Source organism: Carcharodon carcharias, chromosome 3 (assembly GCF_017639515.1).
Source record: "Carcharodon carcharias isolate sCarCar2 chromosome 3, sCarCar2.pri, whole genome shotgun sequence".
Lineage (NCBI taxonomy): Eukaryota > Metazoa > Chordata > Chondrichthyes > Lamniformes > Lamnidae > Carcharodon > Carcharodon carcharias.
Window position 1 is genome coordinate 226,860,496 of NC_054469.1, and position 21,994 is coordinate 226,882,489.

General features: G+C 40.4%; 1 protein-coding gene and 1 long non-coding RNA gene across 2 annotated transcripts in view; both read left to right on the forward strand.

Moving 5' to 3' along the window:
- Positions 1–17,950, forward strand: part of ctnnb1 (catenin (cadherin-associated protein), beta 1) — a 36,572-nt gene extending 18,622 nt beyond the window's left edge. Inside the window, exons 2-16 of the mRNA XM_041183828.1 lie at positions 6,816–6,872; positions 8,211–8,438; positions 8,724–8,977; positions 9,225–9,463; positions 9,949–10,150; positions 10,237–10,381; positions 10,465–10,568; positions 10,890–11,228; positions 12,338–12,496; positions 12,589–12,708; positions 13,853–14,003; positions 14,744–14,865; positions 15,084–15,144; positions 16,785–17,011; positions 17,182–17,950. Of these exons, the coding sequence (XP_041039762.1) occupies positions 6,860–6,872; positions 8,211–8,438; positions 8,724–8,977; positions 9,225–9,463; positions 9,949–10,150; positions 10,237–10,381; positions 10,465–10,568; positions 10,890–11,228; positions 12,338–12,496; positions 12,589–12,708; positions 13,853–14,003; positions 14,744–14,865; positions 15,084–15,144; positions 16,785–16,993 (2,346 nt within the window). The 5' untranslated portion in view covers positions 6,816–6,859 and the 3' untranslated portion in view covers positions 16,994–17,011; positions 17,182–17,950. The remainder of the gene's footprint in view (positions 1–6,815; positions 6,873–8,210; positions 8,439–8,723; positions 8,978–9,224; positions 9,464–9,948; positions 10,151–10,236; positions 10,382–10,464; positions 10,569–10,889; positions 11,229–12,337; positions 12,497–12,588; positions 12,709–13,852; positions 14,004–14,743; positions 14,866–15,083; positions 15,145–16,784; positions 17,012–17,181) is intronic.
- A 1,112-nt stretch (positions 17,951–19,062) lies between these two features.
- Positions 19,063–20,121, forward strand: LOC121275655. Its single transcript, XR_005942533.1, has 2 exons — positions 19,063–19,171; positions 19,730–20,121. It is a non-coding gene; the product is annotated as an uncharacterized LOC121275655 (long non-coding RNA).
- The last annotated feature ends 1,873 nt before the right edge of the window (positions 20,122–21,994 follow it).

Consider the following 21,994-nt stretch of genomic DNA (forward strand, 5'->3'; position numbering starts at 1 on the left):
TCAGACATCAAGTACCATGGTTAATGAATATTTGCATTCATTTCCTATTGAGTTTTTGTTGGTGTTTAACTCCTTACCCTCCCTTGGTTTAAGTGCTCATCTGATCTGCAGAATAACAGAAGAAGGTGGTGTGCTTGCCTTGAACTATAACTACTTCCTGAATGTGTACAGCTAATTATGAGAGGGTGGAAACTATGTAATAGAAACAGAAAATGCAAACAATTTCCAGCAGGACTGAGCCTGCCTTTGCAGTCTTGCCTGCACCCAGGTGGCTGTAAAGAGGGTGTGGTGTCAATTTAAGGCCTCTAACTGGTGGCTGCACAAAGAATGGAGTTTCTTACAGATGCCAGTCGCACCATTTTGCTTTATGAAGTTTCCTTGTTTTAATTTATTTTATAGTTAAGTTCCTTTATTAGTTGTGATCCTTCATATTAAAAAGGGGAGGGCCAGTGTAAATGGGTTTTTTGTTTGCCATTGCAATTCTTGAGAGTTTTTTTAGAAAAGAGTTTCTGAAAGAAAAGTTAACTGCAGTTGTGGCTTTTGTTCCAACAGTGCTGTAAAGTATAAGCTGCTTCCACATTGCAAACCTGGGTTTCAGTAGCACAAACTAACTGAGACCCTCATGCTTAACTCATCACTGCTGGATCGTTTTAGCATTGTTTTCACAGCAAGTCGAAATCTGCAACTCCCTCCCCAAAATGTTGTTGAGGCTAGGTAATGGAAAATTTTGAAACAGATTTTTATGTGCAGATAAAAAAGTTATGGAACGAAGTGGGCAGATAGAGGGTGATACAGATCAACCGTGGTTAAATAGGTTTGAGGGGCTGACAGGCTTGCTTTGTTTCTATGTAAATTTCTGAATATATGGTGCTGCTGTTCTTGCTTTTCTGGGCCTGTCCCTTTCCTCCTCCCTCAGTTTCAGTGACCCACCCTCATTGCCCCTACCCTAAAACGTTGTAGTGGCTTTAATGTTACTCTCTTCTAAGCCCCTTGGCCGTCTGCCTTCTCTTCGTTGGTTTCCCAGCCCTGTGGTATGAAGCCAGCAGTTTGGTATTGAAAGCCCTTACTGTGTAAATGCTAACTGTACAATGAATGCTTTAACAACTGAACTGCTTTCCAACTCAAATACTGGAAACCAAGCAAAAGGCAGTTGAGCCCTGAAAAACGGGGCAATAGAGAAAAACAAAATAGGCATCCATCTTGGGAAGCATATTTCGGAGGGTGAACAGTATTTTTAAACAAATTTATAGGACTGGAATATAGAACCTGGGTGTAAATCACAAGAAAGAAAACATCCACGGACTTGTATATAATTAATTAAATAGTGCGATAGTGCTACCTAACTTTGAGGACTGAAGGGTGAGTCTGCATGCTTTACAATTTTGCATGACATGAGCTTACACATCTTTTGAGAAGTTACATTTAGGTATGTAGTTGGTTCTCCTGTGAACTAGCTCCAGAGTGCCATGATCTTTTAACCAGTGAGTTGAGTTTGCAGTAAAGGTTTGGGTGATGTAATGAGAATCATCATATCAACTGAAATGTGGGTAACAATAACACAGTGGGGAAAATGGGACTTTCTGCTGCTAAAACATTCTAGCAGTTTCACCTTTATGTGGCTCCCTGTTGTGGGAGTCGGCAATGGACAGCAGTATAGAAATACTTCCGTATTACAGATAAGTATGGATAGGTTGATGTTTTGGTTGTGGACCCATTTCCTGTGCCAGAGTTTGCCTTCCTTTCCTAACTTTTCTTCCCATTTCCCACCCCCACATCAACATCTTGCATTTATCCAGTGCCTTTAACTTGGGAAAACATCCCAAGGCACTTGAGGAATGTTGTTACAACAAATTTGACACATACAGTGAGATATTAGGGCAGGTGACCAAAAGCTTGTTCAAAGAGTTAATGGAGAATCATAAAGTAGGAACGAGGTGAAGGGATTTCCAGTGCTTTAGGTTGGGCAGCTACCAGTGGAGGAGTGACTAAAATCCAAGATGTTTGAGGCCAGTGTTGGAGGAGCACAAATGTCTTGGAGGGTTGTAGGGCTGGAGGGGATTAGAAATAATGAGGTATGAGGCCACTGAAAACTGAACTGTACATCTGAGGTGTTGTTTGACTGGGAGCACACATAATGTTGAACAGGGCTTGGTGCAAATAAGTGCAATGACAGAAGTACTTTGGGTGACTTTGGGTTTATGGCAACTAGAATGTGGTAGCTGATCAGTAGTTGTTGGAATAGTTAAATCTAGAGCTAACAAGGTCATAGATGAAGGTTCCAGCAGCAGATAAGACCATAAGGTGTAGGGGCAGAAGTAGGCCTTTTGGCACATCGAGTCTGTTCCAACATTCAATGAGATCGTGGTTGATAACCCCCAACTCCACTTTCCTGCCTTTTCTCCATAACCCTTGATTCCCTTACTGATTAAAAATCTGTCTATCTAAGCCTCTATTGCCCACTGCAGTAAAGAATTCCACAGATTGACTACCCTCCAAGAGAAGAAATTCCTTCTCATCTCTGTTTTTAAATGGGCACCCCCTTACTCAGAGATTATGCCCTCTGGCCCTAGACTCTCCCACAAGGGGAAAAAACCTCTCAGCATCTACCCTGTCAAGCCCCCTAAGAATCTTATGTTTCAATAAGGTCGCCCTAAAAATGAGTACAGGCTCAACCTACTCAACCTCTCCTCATAAAATCCCTCCATACCTGGGATCAACCTAGTGAAACTTCTCTGGACTGCCTCCAATGCCAGGTAATGCTTAGATAAGGGGACCAGAAGTGTTCACAGTATTCTAGTTATGGTCTAACTAGTGCCTTCTATAGTTTTAGCAAGTCTTCCCTATTTTTATATTCCATTCTGTTTGGAATAAAGACCAACATTCCATTTGCCTTCTCTATTACCTGTTGAACTTGTATGTTAGCTCTTTGTGATTCATGCACAAGGGCTCCCATATCCTTCTGTGCTGCAGCCTTCTGCAATCTTTCTCCATTTATATAATATTCAGCTGCTCTATTTTTCCTGCCAACGTGTATTACCTCACATTTTCCCACATTATATTCGATTTGCCAAGTTTTTGTCCACTCATTTAACCTGTCTATATCCCTCTGTAGACTCTTGTCACCCTCACCACTTAGCTTCCCACTTATTTTTGTGTCATCCGCAAACTTGGCAATAGTACATTCACTTCCCTCATCTAAATCATTAATATATATTGTAAATAATTGAGGCCCCAGCACTGATCCCTGTGGCACCAGTTACCATCCTGAAAATGCCCCCCCCCCCCCCCCCCCCCCCCCCCCCCCCCCCCATCACAACTCTGTCTTCTATTAGTTAGCCAATCCTCTATCCAGTATACTGCCATGGGCTCTTGTCTTAAGTAGCCTTATGTGTGGTACCTTGAGCTGAGATGGGCAGACCCAGCATATTACAAGTTACTGCATTTGACACCTTCCTTAGTGAGTGATTTAGGTTTAATGACAATTGAATATAGATCAGTGAATTCTCCAGTGGCTTGGTGGACAAATACAATACTGTCTTACTGAGCTATATGGGAATAGTGAGGCACTCGTGATAGTTTCTAGTCTCTCTTTAGTAATCTGATTGCGGCTGGCAGCATGCCTAACCCTACTGTTGTCGGGGCTAGATAAAGGAAAAATCAGTCAGGTTTCTATTTTGGATTACTACCCAGTGAACCTTTCTGAAAAGAGTACATGAGGTGTGTGGTTCTGTGTATAACCCCTTTGCTGTAAAGGCTGATGTGAAAAGTAGTTGCCTGGAGAGAGAGGTGGATGGTGGGGAGATTGCTGTCGCCCATGGTGTAAACTGTTTGCAAAGAGAAAAAATGTTGGGGAGGGGCAGTGTAAGAGCAAACTTGGCATATGACTCATGCCTATTGATGAATATTAAAATATGACCGTGTTGCCAATTAGTGTTAATTTCATAATTTTGATTTAAGTACAGTGCCTGTCATTCACATGATGCAAGACAATAGAGTGCCACCTATATTAGGCAAATACTGCTGACCATTTGCTGTTGCCACAGATGCATCTTAAATTCTATTGAGTGCAGTGGGCAGAGCAGGTAGCTATTTGCACCTTGTTACAATGCACTTATTATCATTGAGTCCCAACCCCCCCTCCCTCCCTCTCTCTCTCTCTCTCTCTCCCCCTCCCCTCCCCCCCAACCAAATCCCAACTCATGGCCCTTGGTGCTCACCCACAGCTGTGAACCCTTCATTGCAGCTTGCTGAGATGGACACCTCCCAACTCACTTTAAAATTTGTGACAGTCTGGCTACCTCTTAAAACAGATTGGGCTTTCATCTTTTTCTTAACTCAGTATATCAACCTTTTTTTTATCGTCCTGTGCATTGTTTCGAACCTGGAGCCTAACAGTTATTCATTATACTGTAAATAAAGACATCCTGAGAGCAGTTGTAACCATTGAAACAGCTGAAGCCAAGTTTCTTCAGCTGTTCTGTTGGTGGGGTTTCTTAGTTGCACAGTCTCAGTGCTTGTTGAAGAGGAAGCATGAATTTTATTTTTAAGAATTGACTATATGAGCAGAGAAGAATAGTGGTATTGTTACTGACTAGTAATTCATAGGCCCAGATTAATATTCCAGAAGAATGGGTTCAAATTCCACCGTGGAAGCTGGTGGAATTTGAATTCAGTTATTTAATAAATCTGGAATAGAACACTAGTCTCATTAATAATAAAATTGAAACTACCAGATTGTCATTTAAAAACCCGTCTGGTTCAAAAGTGTCCTTCAAGGCAGGAAATCTGTCCTTATCTGGTCTACATGTGACTCTGGATGCAGAGCAATGTGGTTGATTGGTGACTGCTCTCTGGAATAGCCTGGCAAGCCATTGTAGTTTACCACTGCTTGCTCAGGGGCAATTAGGGATGGGCAATAAATGCTGGGGTGTCCCTATCTCAATGATTTTTTTTAAATAAAGATAAGTTTGATTAAAACATTGGACTTTTTACTTTTGGTTGTGATTGAACAGCCCTTGAACATCAGGATTTCTTCCTCGAGATTTAAGTCATGAAGTAAAGCAGGGTAAAAAATCAAAAATAAAAATACATGGGAAAACCCAGCAGGTCTGACAGCATCTGCAGAGGGGAATACAGTTAACTCAGGGTGCTTTGTAAAGGGGATACGATTTGTTAATGAAGTGCCAGTTTAGGCAAAGCTAATTATCATGTGTATGGTAGAATCATGGCAGCAGTCAAATGTCAAGGTCATGGTGATAGAAGTTTGAACACATTCCTAGCAATGAACAGTCAAATATATATGACTGCTTTCAGCTGTATCATTCTTTGTCCTGTGATACCACAAGAGAAACATTGCAATGTTGCAGTGCCACCTTGGGATTGGAAGTGTGTAATATGGCAGTTATATACTTGGCTCATGCTGATATGTATTTGTTTCGCCATGGCACAGATTGGCAGATGGAGTAGCCAGCTAAAGCTGCAATTAGTTTTCCTTAAAAGATGAATTATTTTCTGGACAATGACAGGACAGCTAAAATCAGACACACCATGTTTTAGAACTTAGGTGAAAAACTCTGGCTCCTGTTAATTGGCATGTTTGTTTAGAAAGTCTGCTGGCATGACTAGCTTGATATTGCCAGTGGGGAATGCAACCAAAAGTGAATCCTAATGGTGCATTTAAATTGGAGAAAACTTTCTAGTAGGTGTGGAAGCTAACCTGTTACATATTGTGGGCTGGATTCTACAGCAATAGGATCTACTTAATATATTTGCCATTCAGCACAGTGCATGTACCTTGACAGTTGGGATAGTGGGAGAAAGAAAAAAATGAAGGTTTGTAACTCCTACTGGGAGCAATGTCTGTATGGAGATGGGCAGGAGCCATTTAGTCCATAATTTTCTGTGTGGCTACTTCTGCACTTGGGCTTACTTAAAGGATTGGAGGGTTAGCTGGAATGGATGTATTTTGGTTTTGTCAGTCTGTCTTAATTATATTGCTACCTTTATGCTAAATTTACAATTTTAATATAACTTATTCCTATTAATCAAAATTAGAGACATATTATCCATTAATCCTTCACATTATTGCAAGGCCAGGGCAACACTTTTTCAGATGTTTGAAGGCCAAATAGCAGTTTATATAGGCCATCAGTAAACGTGGGATCCATTAGTGCTGGATGACTAGTTTAGCACTTTGCTAGAAAGTTCATCAAGCCTTCTTGGGTCTGTGGTGTATTTTAGTTGCCTTGTTGTAGGAGCCTAGGACCTGATTGCATTCTAAATTTGTTTCAAAACTTTAAATGTTCACTGAGATTATACTTGTTTCTCTACCCCCAGCCCACAGAACAGAACATATGCAGTCAAGGTTTTTAAAAATTCATGCTGGATTTAATATAGGTGTATGTTTAACAGTGTATGATATATGCTGCTGTGTATGGCAGATTTAAAGAATCCAACCATCACGCTCAATTCTTCTCAACTTTTGTAATGTATTAAAGGAAATTTTTGCTCACCTGGTAGCCTTATGAGGCTCCATTGTATTTAAAGCTAATGTAATTTTATGTAAATTTGAGCATTACGCAGTGTTGGTGTATAAAATAGTTAACTGTTTCCTGAACTTTTCCTCAGTTAAAGCTTAAGGAAAGAGGTGATGATTTGGAATAATATCCTAAAGTGATTTAGCATTTATCTCCACTGATCTGCTTGTATATTCCAAGAATTCTAACTGTGCTGTTGATAATTTGAATAGTTGATGATTTTAGTATTGTTTAATGCTAATTTTGTTTGAATTTAATCTGTTGTCATCTTTCTTTTAGGTATTGGAGGTTAAAGGACTGTTGAGGCTGATTGAACTGAAGAGATGACTACCTCAGGTACAGTATTTCTTAAGTATCGTTCCCTTAGCAGTTCTTCTAACCCTAGATGTTCAATATTTCTATAGACCTTGACACAGTTGAAAGCAAATTGAGGTTTGTATGTGCATATTGGTGTACATGAAGTGAACCTTTCTATTTTTGCTTAACATGACCTCTGGTGAAGACTTAATTTTAGGCTGATCTGCTGGAGCCTATAGTAGTCAGAGTGCTGTGTTTCCTGGGAAACTGGGTCATATTGTAGGCAGAAACGCTGTTTCAGTTTGTGCACCCCACCCACATTCAGAATACTGATCTTGACAAGGTAACAAGTGCTACACAGCCAAAACTAACACAGCTCACATTTTATTTTACTCATGTTAAAATGTTTGTGCTCTGCTCAGTATTTTGGAATATTGCTTTGGGCACATGCATGCAGTCTTTTCAAACCTCTAGTCTGTAGTGAGGAATCTGGCCAAATAGAGTAGATTCATTGACTTTTTATCTAGCTAGTTCATGAGACTACAAAGAATATCCACTTGGGAGAGTATTAGAATGTACTATAGGCAGTTTGCCATGTGGTGAGACACTAGGGTATTGATGTACCTTGTACTACTCTAGTGACACTATTTGAAGATTTGGAAGCAGTTTGACCAGAAAAAAATGGTGTGGATGGATTTGAAATGAAAAAAATGGAAGAAAATTGCAACATACACTTATAATACATTTAATGTGAGCTTAAGGCTGCTGAGAGCATTGGAATAGTGGAGTCTAGAAATGATAAAGATGTGGTTGATTGTTCATTGGCTGACTGGCAAGGCAGAATTGGGCAATGCAATGGAGTTGGCAGTAGGCGATCTTTTTGATGGAATATAAGGGCTTGGAAATTGATGCTGAACTTGCTGTGTGATTTAGTTCCAATGAGGGACGGATTGAATTGGTTACAAGTGAACAAAGTTTATGACATGGCAAAAGGTGATGTCTTCAGTCTTCCTAGTGTTGAGCTGGAGGAAGTTGTGCCTTATCCAAGACAGATGTCCGACAAGCAGTCTGATGATGCAAGCAAGGTATAAAGGTGGCGGAGAAGTAGATGTGCGTGTCATCAGTGTACAGGTGGAAGCTCACCTCATAATTTCAGATAATGCCACCAACGGGCAGCATGCAGGCAGGGAAGAGGAGAGGGTAAAGGGCCGGATCCTTGGGCGACTCTAGACAATAGTAGATCAGGAGAGGTGAAAAGGTTTCCATTGCTGGAGATGCTCTGACTGACCTGATAGGTAGAACTAAAGGCTGCATGTTGTTGAATAAATTAATGCATCTTAAAAACTCAATTTCTGGCTTTTTTTCCCCTGGCAATAGCTGATTTGATGGAGCTGGACATGGCGATGGAGCCAGACCGTAAAGCCCAGGTCAGTCACTGGCAGCAGCAGTCATACTTGGATTCAGGTATTCACTCTGGAGCCACGACTACAGCCCCTTCACTGAGTGGAAAGGGCAACCCAGAAGAGGAAGAAGTGGATACCAGTCAAGTGCTATATGAATGGGAGCAAGGTTTCTCTCAGTCCTTCACACCAGAGCAAGTAACTGGTAAGTTTCTGATTTTTAAATACTTTATAAAAAACGTTTATATCATCTGTTTATCAGCCCTGTACTTGGAATACATTGCTAAATTGGAATATGTTAGTAGTTAATTGTTTGTGCTGCATTTTGTCTATGATGCTGATTGATTTTCCCCTAGTTTGTATATGGAGGAATGTCTCTTCCCTTGATGCTTTTCATTAGTCTTGAATATAGAGTTATTCATAGTTATATTTAGCTGATTAATATGTTTTTGGTTTGCATCTTTTCTGATTATCTTGTCCTGTTTATTAGATATTGATGGACAGTATGCTATGACGAGAGCCCAGAGGGTTCGTGCTGCCATGTTTCCCGAAACACTGGATGAAGGCATGCAGATCCCGTCAACACAGTTTGATGCTGCTCACCCAACCAATGTGCAGCGCTTGGCTGAACCATCACAGATGCTGAAACATGCTGTTGTTAACCTAATCAACTATCAGGATGATGCAGAACTGGCTACCCGTGCTATCCCAGAACTGACAAAACTGCTCAATGATGAGGACCAGGTAGAGGAACTTGTATAGCACAATTAACAAGTCTTGAGCCTCAATAGTCACAAGGCCTATCAGTCTAAATATTTAGCGGGTCTCAACGGCTAGGTTTAGTGACTGAAGCAATTTTACATCTGAGGTTAATGCCAGTACTATTTTCTAAATTCCTCTAACCATATGATGGTAATGTAAAGCTTACAACCTTGAACTCTCCAGGTCTGATTATTGTATACTGACTTTTCTTTTCACCCTTCTGTTTTAGGTTGTAGTAAACAAAGCTGCTGTGATGGTTCATCAACTATCAAAAAAAGAAGCCTCTCGCCATGCCATTATGCGTTCTCCTCAGATGGTATCTGCTATTGTCCGTACCATGCAGAATACCAATGATGTGGAGACCGCACGCTGCACTGCTGGAACTCTACATAACCTGTCTCACCATCGTGAAGGGTTGCTGGCTATCTTCAAATCTGGAGGCATCCCTGCCCTGGTGAAAATGCTTGGGTGGGTGTTAAGACTTTGGACTGGTGTTAGTTTATGTTGAATGTGTCTATACAGTTTTGAGATTTTGGTTAACTATTTTACAAAGTTTCTCTCATCCTCAGGTGATGATTCCAAATATGTTAACAGTGCTGCTATGCTAACTATTATACTCTGCCACAGGAATGTTGAGATCTCGGTTGTGTCTGAGATTCTCCGCATGAGTATGAGAAGAGACCAAGTGCTACTCCATCAGGGAGGAAATCAGAGCATCAATTTGTGTGATCTGAACCTCTTCATGGCTGATTTTTTAAAAAAATGTTAATTACCGTAGCTTTAGGATGGATTGAACCTTCACTAGAAAAATAAATACTTGAAAAAAACTTATTAAAAATATTTTAAAATTCCTTTAATTGTTGAATCTGAAAGATTTTTTTCATAATTGATTTCACAGCATTTGATTAGATGTTTATTTAATAGACTGAATCATTTTCCTATTATTTTTGTAGGTCTCCAGTGGATTCTGTCCTGTTCTATGCCATAACAACCCTTCACAACCTGTTGCTGCACCAGGAAGGAGCCAAGATGGCAGTGCGTCTGGCTGGTGGGTTGCAGAAAATGGTTGCCTTGCTAAATAAGACAAATGTCAAATTTCTGGCCATCACAACAGATTGTCTTCAGATATTGGCGTATGGCAACCAAGAGAGCAAGGTAAGAGATTTAAATACATTTTTTAAAAAATCCCAAAAGCAACTCTGTTAGCCTCAATTGTACTAAAAGGGCTCTTTGTTCTGTAGTTGATCATTCTGGCAAGTGGTGGGCCCCAGGCACTTGTGAACATCATGAGGACCTATACTTACGAGAAATTATTGTGGACCACCAGCCGTGTACTCAAAGTGCTGTCTGTTTGCTCCAGTAACAAACCTGCAATAGTGGAAGCTGGTGAGTGCTTGAGCCTTTCTCTAGTTATTCCTGTTGACGTGAGGCAAATGGCAACTTTTAAACTATTTTCCACTCCATTTCAGGTGGTATGCAGGCTCTTGGACTGCACCTTACAGACCCAAGTCAGCGACTTGTTCAGAACTGTCTCTGGACTCTTAGAAATCTGTCAGATGCTGCTACTAAGCAGGTAACTATTTGTTGGTTTTAGTGTAGCCACGTAGCAGCTCTTTTAACTGAATAGTTGACTGTGTACTAATGCATTCTTTTGCACAAGCAATTAGGTTTTTAAAATGCTGTCCAGAGAAAATTTGGCAGTGGATAGGTCATGTTGTTCGGAGCATTAAAACCAGATAATTGATAATGATTGGATCGGGAACCATATCTAAAGGAATTGGCTTTAGTATTCTAGCACTTAGATCAATTTTGTTCATTTAATTCAAAAATGCAATGAGAATCCCTTTTAATTATTTTGGTGCATTTTTTAATACTGCTTTGTTTTCTGTTTCAGGAGGGAATGGAAGGTCTCTTAGGAACCCTTGTCCAGCTCCTGGGATCAGATGATATTAATGTTGTGACATGCGCAGCAGGCATCCTTTCTAACCTGACATGTAATAACTACAAAAACAAGATGATGGTCTGCCAGGTTGGTGGTATTGAGGCTTTGGTGCGCACTGTCCTCCGAGCTGGTGACAGAGAAGACATCACTGAACCTGCCATTTGTGCTCTTCGTCATTTGACAAGCAGGCATCAAGATGCAGAGATGGCTCAGAATGCTGTACGCCTCCATTATGGGCTGCCTGTAGTGGTTAAACTCCTGCACCCTCCATCACACTGGCCTTTGATTAAGGTAATATCCCAGAACAAATTTTCCTTCACCTGAAGATATTATTAAATGTTGTGAAAGTCAGACTGCCATTCTTCGTGTTTTCGGCTCCTTCAATCTCCCACCCCTCCTTCCCCGCTTCAAAATAAATGTTGTAATTGTCACAAGTTGCTTGTTTACTTCATTTTTGTAGTATGGCACTTCCTCATCAAAAATTACAGTTGTCAGATCATCTTGCCTTTTGTCCCTCCCAAAATAAGTTTTGGAGAATCTATGTTGGACAGTAGCAAACCTGTGATAATCTCTGATAATTGATTCTCACTTGTAAGTTTGAGATTATCTGACCTGCAGAGGAGTTTATAACATAGGCTGATCCTTTCCTTACCCATGTCTGCATGTACCTGTACAGCAGGATCATTCTTTAGAAATCCTAGTGATCCTTCCGGGCTTTTAAGCATCTTTTGAACCTCCAGATCCTGAAGCCAACCACAGTGCCCCTACCCTCAGCCCAGTGAAAATCAGGCATCTATGTATTGAAACCTGGAGATCCTGGCTGATTCAATAGATAAACTCAGTGAAACTGAAAGAGTTAGATGTCTGTTTATAGGAAACCTTTCTCCTGCTATAGAAAAATCAGATTTTTTTAAGTTGCAACAAAAAAAAATTCATGTAGTTCCTGTGAAATGGGATTCTAGTTTCCATCATGTGCCCCATAATAAAAGCTAGTTTCCTTTCTTTCAATCCTCTAAGCTAACACTGCCAGGTGACCATGCAGCAGTTCGAAACGCTCTGTGCACAAGTTGGTCCCTTTAAATTACTGTGCGTACACAGCAGGTCAAAAGGATTTAATGGGGTTCCATGCTCAAAAAAAATTAGAGGAATATTGATTCACAAACTTATAACATCATTTCAGTAATAGATGGGAAGCAATACTGCTGAATCTGAAAGCCTTTTTGGAGACCGGTCTGAAACGATAGTGCTTTTGTGTATTTTCTTGTTTCCCCATGGGATGAGAGCTGATGGCAAAGCCAGCATATTTCTTATCCCTAATTGGCCTGCAAATATTGAAGGATTTGCAAGGCTATCAGTCTGAACACACATTTAATGGCGTCTGTGACTTGGTCTTTTTTTAGGCTACTGTTGGTCTCATCCGTAATCTGGCCTTGTGTCCAGCTAACCATGCCCCACTTCGTGAACAAGGTGCCATTCCAAGATTGGTTCAACTGTTGGTTAGAGCACACCAAGACACCCAGCGCCGCACATCAATGGGAGGCACACAGCAACAGTTCGTGGTAAGCTTATTCTGGAATATCTATAATAGTATACTCCAAAAGATATACAGTGGAATCTGGATTTAGAATATTCCCTGACTTTTGTTTGCTAGGAGGGAGTGCGAATGGAGGAGATTGTGGAAGGCTGTACTGGAGCTCTTCATATTCTTGCACGTGACGTTCACAACAGGATTGTTATTCGAGGACTCAATACCATTCCGCTCTTTGTGCAGGTAATTTTTTTGCATGCTTTCTTCCTTGGCCTACTCTCCAGTGGATTATGGGTCAACAGATGCCTGCTGGCACTTTGCCCAGCTGCCCATTATTATGCTCAGGAGAGCTGCTGTGTTTTGGGGAGTGGGTGGCATGGGGAAGGTGGTAATGACCATGCTGAGCTCAATCCTTGATTGATGTCAACTCCTCTAATGCCCTTCCCAGTAAATGTTTCTGCAGAACAATCAATTGAGTACTTTGACCATTACATCCCCCTATCCTAACCCAAGCTGCCTGACATCACCAATTCAGCACTGACTAGGAGTTGAACCCATGACTTTTTAATCTGTATGGCTCAGTCATGTATCTATAAACTTACTGAATCTTGGCAGCTGACATTCCTGTCTCATGTTAAATATATTTGTTTCAATTTTGAACTATTGTAGTGAATCTGCACTCAACTGGGGCCACTGACTTAATCCAATTATCAACAACACACTGCATAAAGAAAACCACTCTGACAGTGCCCTAGTTATAAACATGGTCCCTTCATTTTCCCTTACCCTGAAATCTAGAAAGATTTCTGTAGCACCTTTCGCGACCTTGTTGCAAAGCGCTTTATTTACCAATTTAGTTCTTAAGTGTGGTTGTAATATGGGAAACATGGCAGCCAATTTTGTACACTGCTAACTCCCATTAGCAGAAATGTGATAATGACCAGTTAATCTATACTTGGTGATGTTGATTTAAGGGATAAATAATGGCCGCACCACTGCAGATTACTCCCTTGCCATTATGTGAACTATTGCCGTGGGATATTTTATGTTCACCTGAGAGCGGACAGGACCTTAGCTTAATGGAGACGTTTAAAAAAAACCCAGCTCTAAGCCTATTGTGAGTAAGTGGACAGTTACGTTTTTGTGAAAGAGTTATAGGTATCGCTTGAAATTGCTTCTGGACCTGCTTTGTAGCTAGAAGTGGTTTCTGCTCTATTTGACTAGTCAGCTGCAATCTAACAAAAATATAAATTGGTGATCCACTTGACAATTGGTGCTGCATGTTTGTTCAAAATTAGATTCTAACTTCTTTACAGTGCTAGGTATAATAGGGCTTTCTAATAAAGTGTAAAAATCTATGGGCTTAGTTAAAGCTTTTCTCTTATAGCTACTCTACTCTCCGATTGAGAATATCCAACGGGTGGCTGCTGGTGTGCTGTGTGAGTTGGCTCAGGATAAGGAAGCAGCTGAAGCTATTGAGGCTGAAGGGGCCACAGCTCCTCTGACGGAACTGCTGCACTCGAGAAATGAAGGTGTTGGTGAGTATAATGAAATGGCAAACTTGGTTTGTTGAGTAATGGGTGCATGGTTAATGAGGCTTGGTAGTTGATGTCTGTACAAAGCCTGTCTGAGAGAGAATGATTGGAACCTGTTGAGCCAATCTGACATGTCTGTGTAATTGTGTGAAAAAGCATCAAGAATTCCATAGACCTAACGTGAATTTTTTATTGAAACAAAGTTCCTAGATGGACCACATTAGATTTCAGGCCGTTTAATCTCTGACCGATGCTAGTATGAGCACAGTACAATGTGGCCATCAATAGACTCAAGCTCAGAATGGTACCCACTCAAATTCTGAGTCATGCGCATCACCATAGACCCAAGGCAATAAAAAAAAGGTGCAGGAAATACTCAGCAGGTCTGACAGCACCTGTGGAGAGAGACACAGAGTTGATGTTTCAGGTCAATGACCTTTTATCAAAATCTGAAACCTTAACTCTATTTCTTTCTGCACATATGTGGCAGGCGGCTGTTTTTATTTCAGCTTTCCAGCATCTGAAGTACTTTTGACCTACCAGCATTTGTTTTTATGGTTCAGATTGGCTGCCTTTTCATTTATGGCTGTTCTCTATTACATGAGATGTACATTGTCCCTGATTTCTTTGCGTTTGTTCAGATTGTTCCCAAGCGTGCATGCATGACACTTGGAGCTTGTGTTGAATATGCCAAACGGGATAGAAGTATAAACCGTAATGAAGTCTAATTTGTATTTATAAAGCTACCTATGCTGCAGCAGTATTGTTCCGTATGTCTGAAGACAAACCACAGGATTATAAAAAACGTCTCTCTGTTGAGCTTACGAGCTCGCTGTTTAGAACTGAGCCGATGACATGGAATGAGGTGAGCTTACCAGGGGCAGTTTTTGCATGCTTATTTTCCTGAAGAACATTTAGCTTTGTTTGAAAATATTTCAGCTGAAATTCAATATTTATGTATTGATTTAAGATTTTCCCATAGAGTTCTAGTGTGTTGTATGAGAGAGTGCACAGAAATGCTTGTGGAGGGATATCTGAAATGGCAAATATAATTTGGCTTTTTCAAAACTTTGCTCTACATAGGCAGGAGATCTTGGAATTGACATGGGAGGCCAAGGTGAACCTCTTGGATACCGTCCAGATGGTACGTCTACTTTATCATAGCAGTTGGTGTTGTTTTTATGTAGTTTAGTTCAGAAAGAACAAAGATGTTAGTGTTTAAATAGTTTAGGGAAATTGAATTCAGCAAGTTGCTGTAGGTCCAGCTATTGCATTGCTATGAAATTCTTGAATAATGTCTTAAACAGCTGAGCTAGAAATTCTCCTTTCCCTTCTGAAGCAGTTGTGTCTAACTCACGTGGCCTGTTGTTCAGCATGTAAGGTAATAACGGCACCTCATTCAGGCCACTGGTTTAAAAATTGGAAGTGCTGCTGTGCCTGGGAAACAGCGGCAGATCAAGACCCACTTTGAAGGCAACTTCCAGAGACTTCACCTGAATGCAGAGTCTCGCTAGCATGCTAAGCGATGTAAGGTACAGCATTGTAGTCTGATGTTTAGGGTCAGCGTTTGCCACTAGCAACGTTATGCTTTGGCAGTGGAGCTGTGCAAAATTACCCTTTATTTGCAGGACCTAGCACTTGAGTGTGAAGTTGCATTATTCAGAAAGCAAAGTTTATGCTGCTAAAAGTTTTATCACTAAGTATGCATTCTTTAAAATAAGTATTTTGGCTTTGTTTGAACAGAAGTTGTTTTTGAAGCAATTGTTCAGAAATTGTAGTCAGCTCCATGTCCTTGTCCACTGTTGCCAGATTCCAGAAGATTTGTGATACATGATTCCAGTAGACTGGGACATTACCTTTTTTAATGTACTAAGCTAAAGGAGATGGAAGCCAAATTGGAGAAATACTCGAATTGGATATCAAAGGAAAACAGTTTTAAAACATTGATAGGTAGAGACTGAACAGTGACCATTAAAGAAGGCAGATGAAAAGAGAGAAACTAGAGGGCAAATGTAGAAGAAAATTGGGGATATAGATTATCTGATGGAATATAAATGGAGTAATTTAGGTAAACTGAAACCTGAGACCATCAGGCTTGTGTTAGCAACCTCAATTTAAAGTTATCCTTTTATTAAAGGTGAAAGTAAATTTTGGAAATGGTAACATATGGGTATTCACGAGGAACAACTGGTTTTATCTTCGTCGAAAGATACTGATTTTTAAAATTAAAGTTTTAGCCATCGCAATTATGGACTCCTAACCCCACATTAAATCTGAAATGTCTGGAAATTAAATGTTTTGGAAATTAAAGACTGCATGAAGTTACTGTCTTAAGCTAAGGAACTGGCTTTTTCAACAATTCTCGTGATTAGCACAAGTTTTCATGTTTATATTGTAAGAGTAATTATTGGTCTTTGAATAATTCACCATGCATGCCTCCCCTGTATATAGCTCATATGGTTTATTGAATCACTGGTATGCTGCTGACAACAATGTGCTTTGTATCTGTGCAGCCACTTTAGAACAGAAAAGGCTGCTCTATTTGAACAATGCAGTAACTGTTGAGTAATGAATGTGGCCTTGGCCTTTCATGCTTTTTAACTTGGCAAAGCTGCTAGAAGCTGGAGGATATGAAATGTGTTCTCACACTTTGATAGTTGCTGTTTTTATTGCCTCACATTTGTTCTCATTCTGCTTTTATTCCCCCCACTCTACCCCCTCCCACTTACCCCTGCTTAACCCATTTCCCCTTTTGCTTGCCCTACCATTATTCTGTGAATACAGATCCTAGCTTTCGCTCTTACCATCCAGGAGGATATGGACAGGACACCATGGGTATTGACCCGATGATGGAGCATGATATGGGTGGTCACCACCCTGGTGCTGAGTACCCGGTCGATGGGCTGCCAGACCTTGGACACGCCCAGGACTTGATGGATGGGCTTCCCCCAGGTGACAGTAATCAGCTGGCCTGGTTTGATACAGACTTGTAAATATAATCTGCATAATAGGTATGGACATCATATAAAAGGGTGGAGAGTTATTAATAACTAACTTTGTACCATTGCTACACCATTACAATTTCTGCTTGCATTTTTAGGTAAAATTTGACTAAATTGACACTTTAATCATTTATTGACTTTGCTTTATAGTTAAAGTTGTTTTCTTTTCTTTTCTGCAGTTATACTGTCTGAATGAACTTGCATTGTGATTGGCCTGTAGAATTGCTGAGAGGGCTCGAGGGGTGGGCTAGTTTCTCAGAAAGTGCCTGACACTAACAAAAAGCTGAGTTTCCTATGGGAACAGTCAAAGTAAACTTTTTGTTCTGGTCCTTTTGGTCGAGGAGTATTGGAGGGAATGGATTTGGAAATGGCTGCCTACTTTTGAAGAACGCTCAAGATTGGATCAAGAGATGGAACTTATAAAAACTCTAGCCTTGCCTGTTAACTTTTTTTTATTATTTTTTTTTAAATCTCTGTAATGGTACTGACGTAGCTTGCTTTGAAGTAGAGTAGACTAGTAAATGATATTCCTTTTAACATAGTATTGTAGTGTTAAGTTATAGTGGCAATGTTATAGCCGTTCTTGATTTTTAATAACTGAAGTAATTGTGTAGAGCACTAATTCATAATAGATTTAATTGTATTCTGAAGTGTAACACTGTGTAGCTTTTGTATAAAAAAAATGTGAAACTAGATGAAAGTCCACTTGCAGTTACTTTTAATACGCTGAGAAATGCAAGCAGGTGAAATGAAACGTGTTTGATCAATATTGCTTCATCCTAGGGATTTTTGGGAGGGCTCAGTAGAACTGTCATTTCTGCAATGGTTGTAATAGTTTATTGAGAGGACACTCCTCCACCCCTCCCCCAAAAGCTATTGTATCCTGCAACGCAGATGCTTCTTGGAAATATGCGGTTGTAGAAACAGAATTAAACTGGACTTATTTCATTTTTGTGTGAGTGACTTAATTGCTAGAGCACCAATATCAAGTTTATATATAGTTTAAGGAATTTTGTCTCCTCTTACTCAATTTCAAGTATGTATAAGTTGATTGAATAAAAAATGGTTGAAAATCCCCAAAATCTTTCTTTAGGGTGCTTCATTCATGCACTGAATCTTTCATGGTCACTCCATTTTAAAGGGGCATTGACTACGTGGAAAGTGCTTTGGCAAGCGTTCTTGGATTTTTTTTTTTTAAAAAGTCACATTAAATTTCATTTTTATTTGACCAGAATTGTTAATGGCAAATGTGTTTTCTTCGTAAACAAAATATTTGCAAACACCTTTTATCAAATCAATTGTACTGTCAAATGTCTTAATAATGGCTGAATGTAGACGGTGCATCTTGGCATAGTGTTTGCCGGCCTCCATTTGAATGCTTCACTTAGCCTCGGCACTCATTGGGCCCACGCATTAAGGAGAAGGGTAAAGCATGACATTTCTGTTTCTGGCCGTTCTTGACTAGAAGGTTGTGTACTGTATGTGGATGTCTGCTAAGAATGAGAACAGTTGTGATGCCTTAACGCAAGGGTCTCCAAGCTTAGCTTTCCTGGGCTGCACAAGTGTGACCAAGAAGCCATGTGGGCCACAGTTTAAATCCATGCTCCCAAAAATTGACACGTGTCTCAAGTTGCTGATTGTAATTGATTTTGGTATTCAGACTCTGGTTTTATCTGTCAGAGATAAAACCAAAGAGCGGACTCTTCAGATATCCAGGCCAATTAAATTCAAACAAATCATAAATAAGATCGGCAACTGGAAATAGGATTGAGTTGCTTGGTGTCTGTATGTGCCCATGGGCCATACTTCAGGCACTCCTGTATGATATGGCTGATACGCTGGGACAGCATGAAAATGGCTATGTAGGGTACTATAGAATTGTGATGTCCATGGCTTTTGGATAGGAGGGAGAAGGAGATGTACTGACTTTTCAGTTTGTTGATTTCTTGTCATCAATAGGAGTACTACAATTGATCTGCATCAGCGTGGCAAGCTCTGGGAGAGAGTTGCCGTGGTTCTTGTTCAGCACTTACTGAGTTTTGTTTGGCTTCTGGTGATTTGGGCTCAGCTGTGAAGGGATGGATACATTTAGAAACGGCTAAATGATAACTTCAGAAGTTCTTCTCCATAAGCACTGTTTAATGCGAAGGTTCAAATTAGTGGAGATGGGTAGGTTTGTGGACTGTACCACTGCATTTCACAGTGGTTTCTGTAACCATACACATCTGAATAAGATATGACAAAATGAGAGGTGGTGAAGGAGTAGGGTACCGAGCAAAATCTATTCCTGTCTAGGAATAATGAAAGCTTCAGTGTGAGCGAGTTTGCGTGCCCTATTTCCCAATCATAAATTAATTTAGATCCACATTGAGGTGAATCTCCCTGAAACGAACCATAAGGCAGTCTGCCCAATGGTTGAGCTGACTATGGGTATATAACTTGTGTTAAGGCATAAGTGAGAGTTTATGCATTGGTATTTGAGATTTTACAAGGAACATTTCAGAATTACAATAGCCAATATAATATCCTTGAGTTGTGACTGTTCCACAAACCACTGAGCTTCTACACTGAAGAAATGACCCAGTCCCCAAGGGTTGTACCCCAAAACATGCTGGAAAATTCAGTTGATCATCTATGTTATGTACCCTACCCAATCATGGCTCCAGCATATACATGTCCAATCTCAGACACTGTCTAGTAAACATTATCTTTTTGGCTTTTCTACAGACAATCCTTCAGCTAATGGAGACCCTGATACCAACATCCATTCCTGGTGGAAAGAAATCCTAACTTAAAAGCAGAATTCTAATAAAGGAAACCGAAAACTGCATTGCAATTTCACAAACTTAAGCTCTGATGGATTATATTAATTATATTTCAACAAATAAGCTCTCAGGACACAGCGCAATAAAGAGAAATGAGATAATATTGCAGCCAACTTCCATCCTGCACCTGTCAAAAATCAGTAAAGTCCTATCATTTGTGAGGGTTATGTTCTTCGAAAACGTCAAATGAATATACTTTATAATAGGAGTCAATTTGGATCCAATAGTCCAAAAATTTGACATGTATAGAGAATTAAAAACAATTTTTAATAAATATAAAGATATCCTGTTTAACAAAAGTATATATTTGTCACGCTTAACCTTATAAGGCTCTCCAGCAGAATGTGATGGGCTTGGAGGTGAAGTTAGTGGAGGTTTACTTGGAAGGTGGAGGGAGTGGATGAGGTGGCTGAAGAGATGTGATTATTATTTTTAACACCCATGTGCAAACAATCCAGTAAACAACATGGCTGATGACGCATGTGCAGTGTGCTCGATCTAGTCCAGGTACTATGTCATGGATGCCTTCTGTATTTTTAAATTCATTTAGGTACTTTTGCATTTTTTTTGACACTTTCTCTAACCTTCGTTTTTCCTCTGGAAGCGGTGGATATGTGAACATTGGATCCACAATCGGTGAAATGGTGTACATAATGTTTTGTGTGGCAAGGTGAATTTGAGACTTCACTACAGTACAGGCGGAGGCCATTTGAGCAATTTGAAAAACAATCCAGTTTGCACCACTTTCCTCATATCCCTGTAATTTTTTACTCCCAAGTACTTATCCAATTCCAAAAAGAGGAATTAACAATTAAGGAGATTTTTAATGTAGCTATAAAATCAAGAACATACTGTCCAAAAGCAGAGGAGCAAAAAAAAGGCTTAGGGTCATTTAACTTGATGTTTCAAGGCAGCATTTGACCAAGTGCGGCATCAAGGAGTCTGAGCAAAATGAGTCAATGGGAATCTGGGGGAAATCTCTCCACTAGTTGGAGTCTTACCTAGCATAACGGAAGATGGTTGTGGTTGTTGGAGGTCAATCATTGTGTCCTAGGCCCAACCACCTTTAGCCGCTTCATCAATGACCTTCCATCATAAAGTTAGAAGTGGGGATGTTTGCTGATGATTGTACAATGTTGAGTACTATTTGCGATGACTCAGATACCGAAGCAGTCTATGTCCAGATGCAGCAAGATCTAGATAATATCCAGGCTTGGGATGATGTGGGAAGTAACATTTGTGCCACACAAGTGCCAGGCAATGACCATCTCCAAGAAGAGAGTCTAACCATTGCTCCTTGACATTCAATGTACCATCACTGAATCCCCCACTTTCAACATCCTGGGGTTTACCAGTTGACCAGGAACTGAACTGACTAGCTATATAAATATTGTGGCTACAAGAGTGGTTCAGAGGCTGGGAATTCTATGGTAAGTAACTCACCTCTTGACTCCCCAAAGACTCCACAATCTACAAGGCACAAGTCAGGAATGTGATGAAATACTCTCCACTTGCCTGGATGAGTACAGCTTCTCCAATGCTGAAGAAGCTTGATGCCATCCAGGACAAAGCCCACTTGATTAGCAACCCCATCCACCATCTTAGACACTCACTTCTCCAACCACTGACGAACACTGGGAGCAGTGTGTACCATCTTCCAAACCTGCGACCACCACCTTGAAGTACAAGGGCCGCAGATACATGGGTACACCACCACCTGCAAGTTCCCCTCCAAGCTACCATCCTGACTTGGAACTATCGCCATTTCTTCACTGTTGCTGGGTCAAAATCCTAGAAATCCCTTCCTAATAGCACCGTGGGTGTACCTACACCACATGGACTGCAGGTCCAAGAAGGTTGCTGCTTATCACACATGGATGGGCTATAAATGTTGGCCTAGCCTGTGCCAAGCCCTTATGCAACCATACAGCTCTCATTGCACTGCATGCATAATTCTGAGGGCCTAGCTAGCGATGCCCAGACATTAAGAATAAAACAATGTCTAATCTCTCAAGCCTATATTCTTACCATGAGAGAATAGCTGATGTAAAATGTCTGTCTTCCTACAAAAAGGATAGTCAACTTAAAGATGCATGAAATTCCCCATCTTTCCACTGGTCCATCAGATGCTTTGACAACATGCAATTAATATAAAGCACCTTTAATT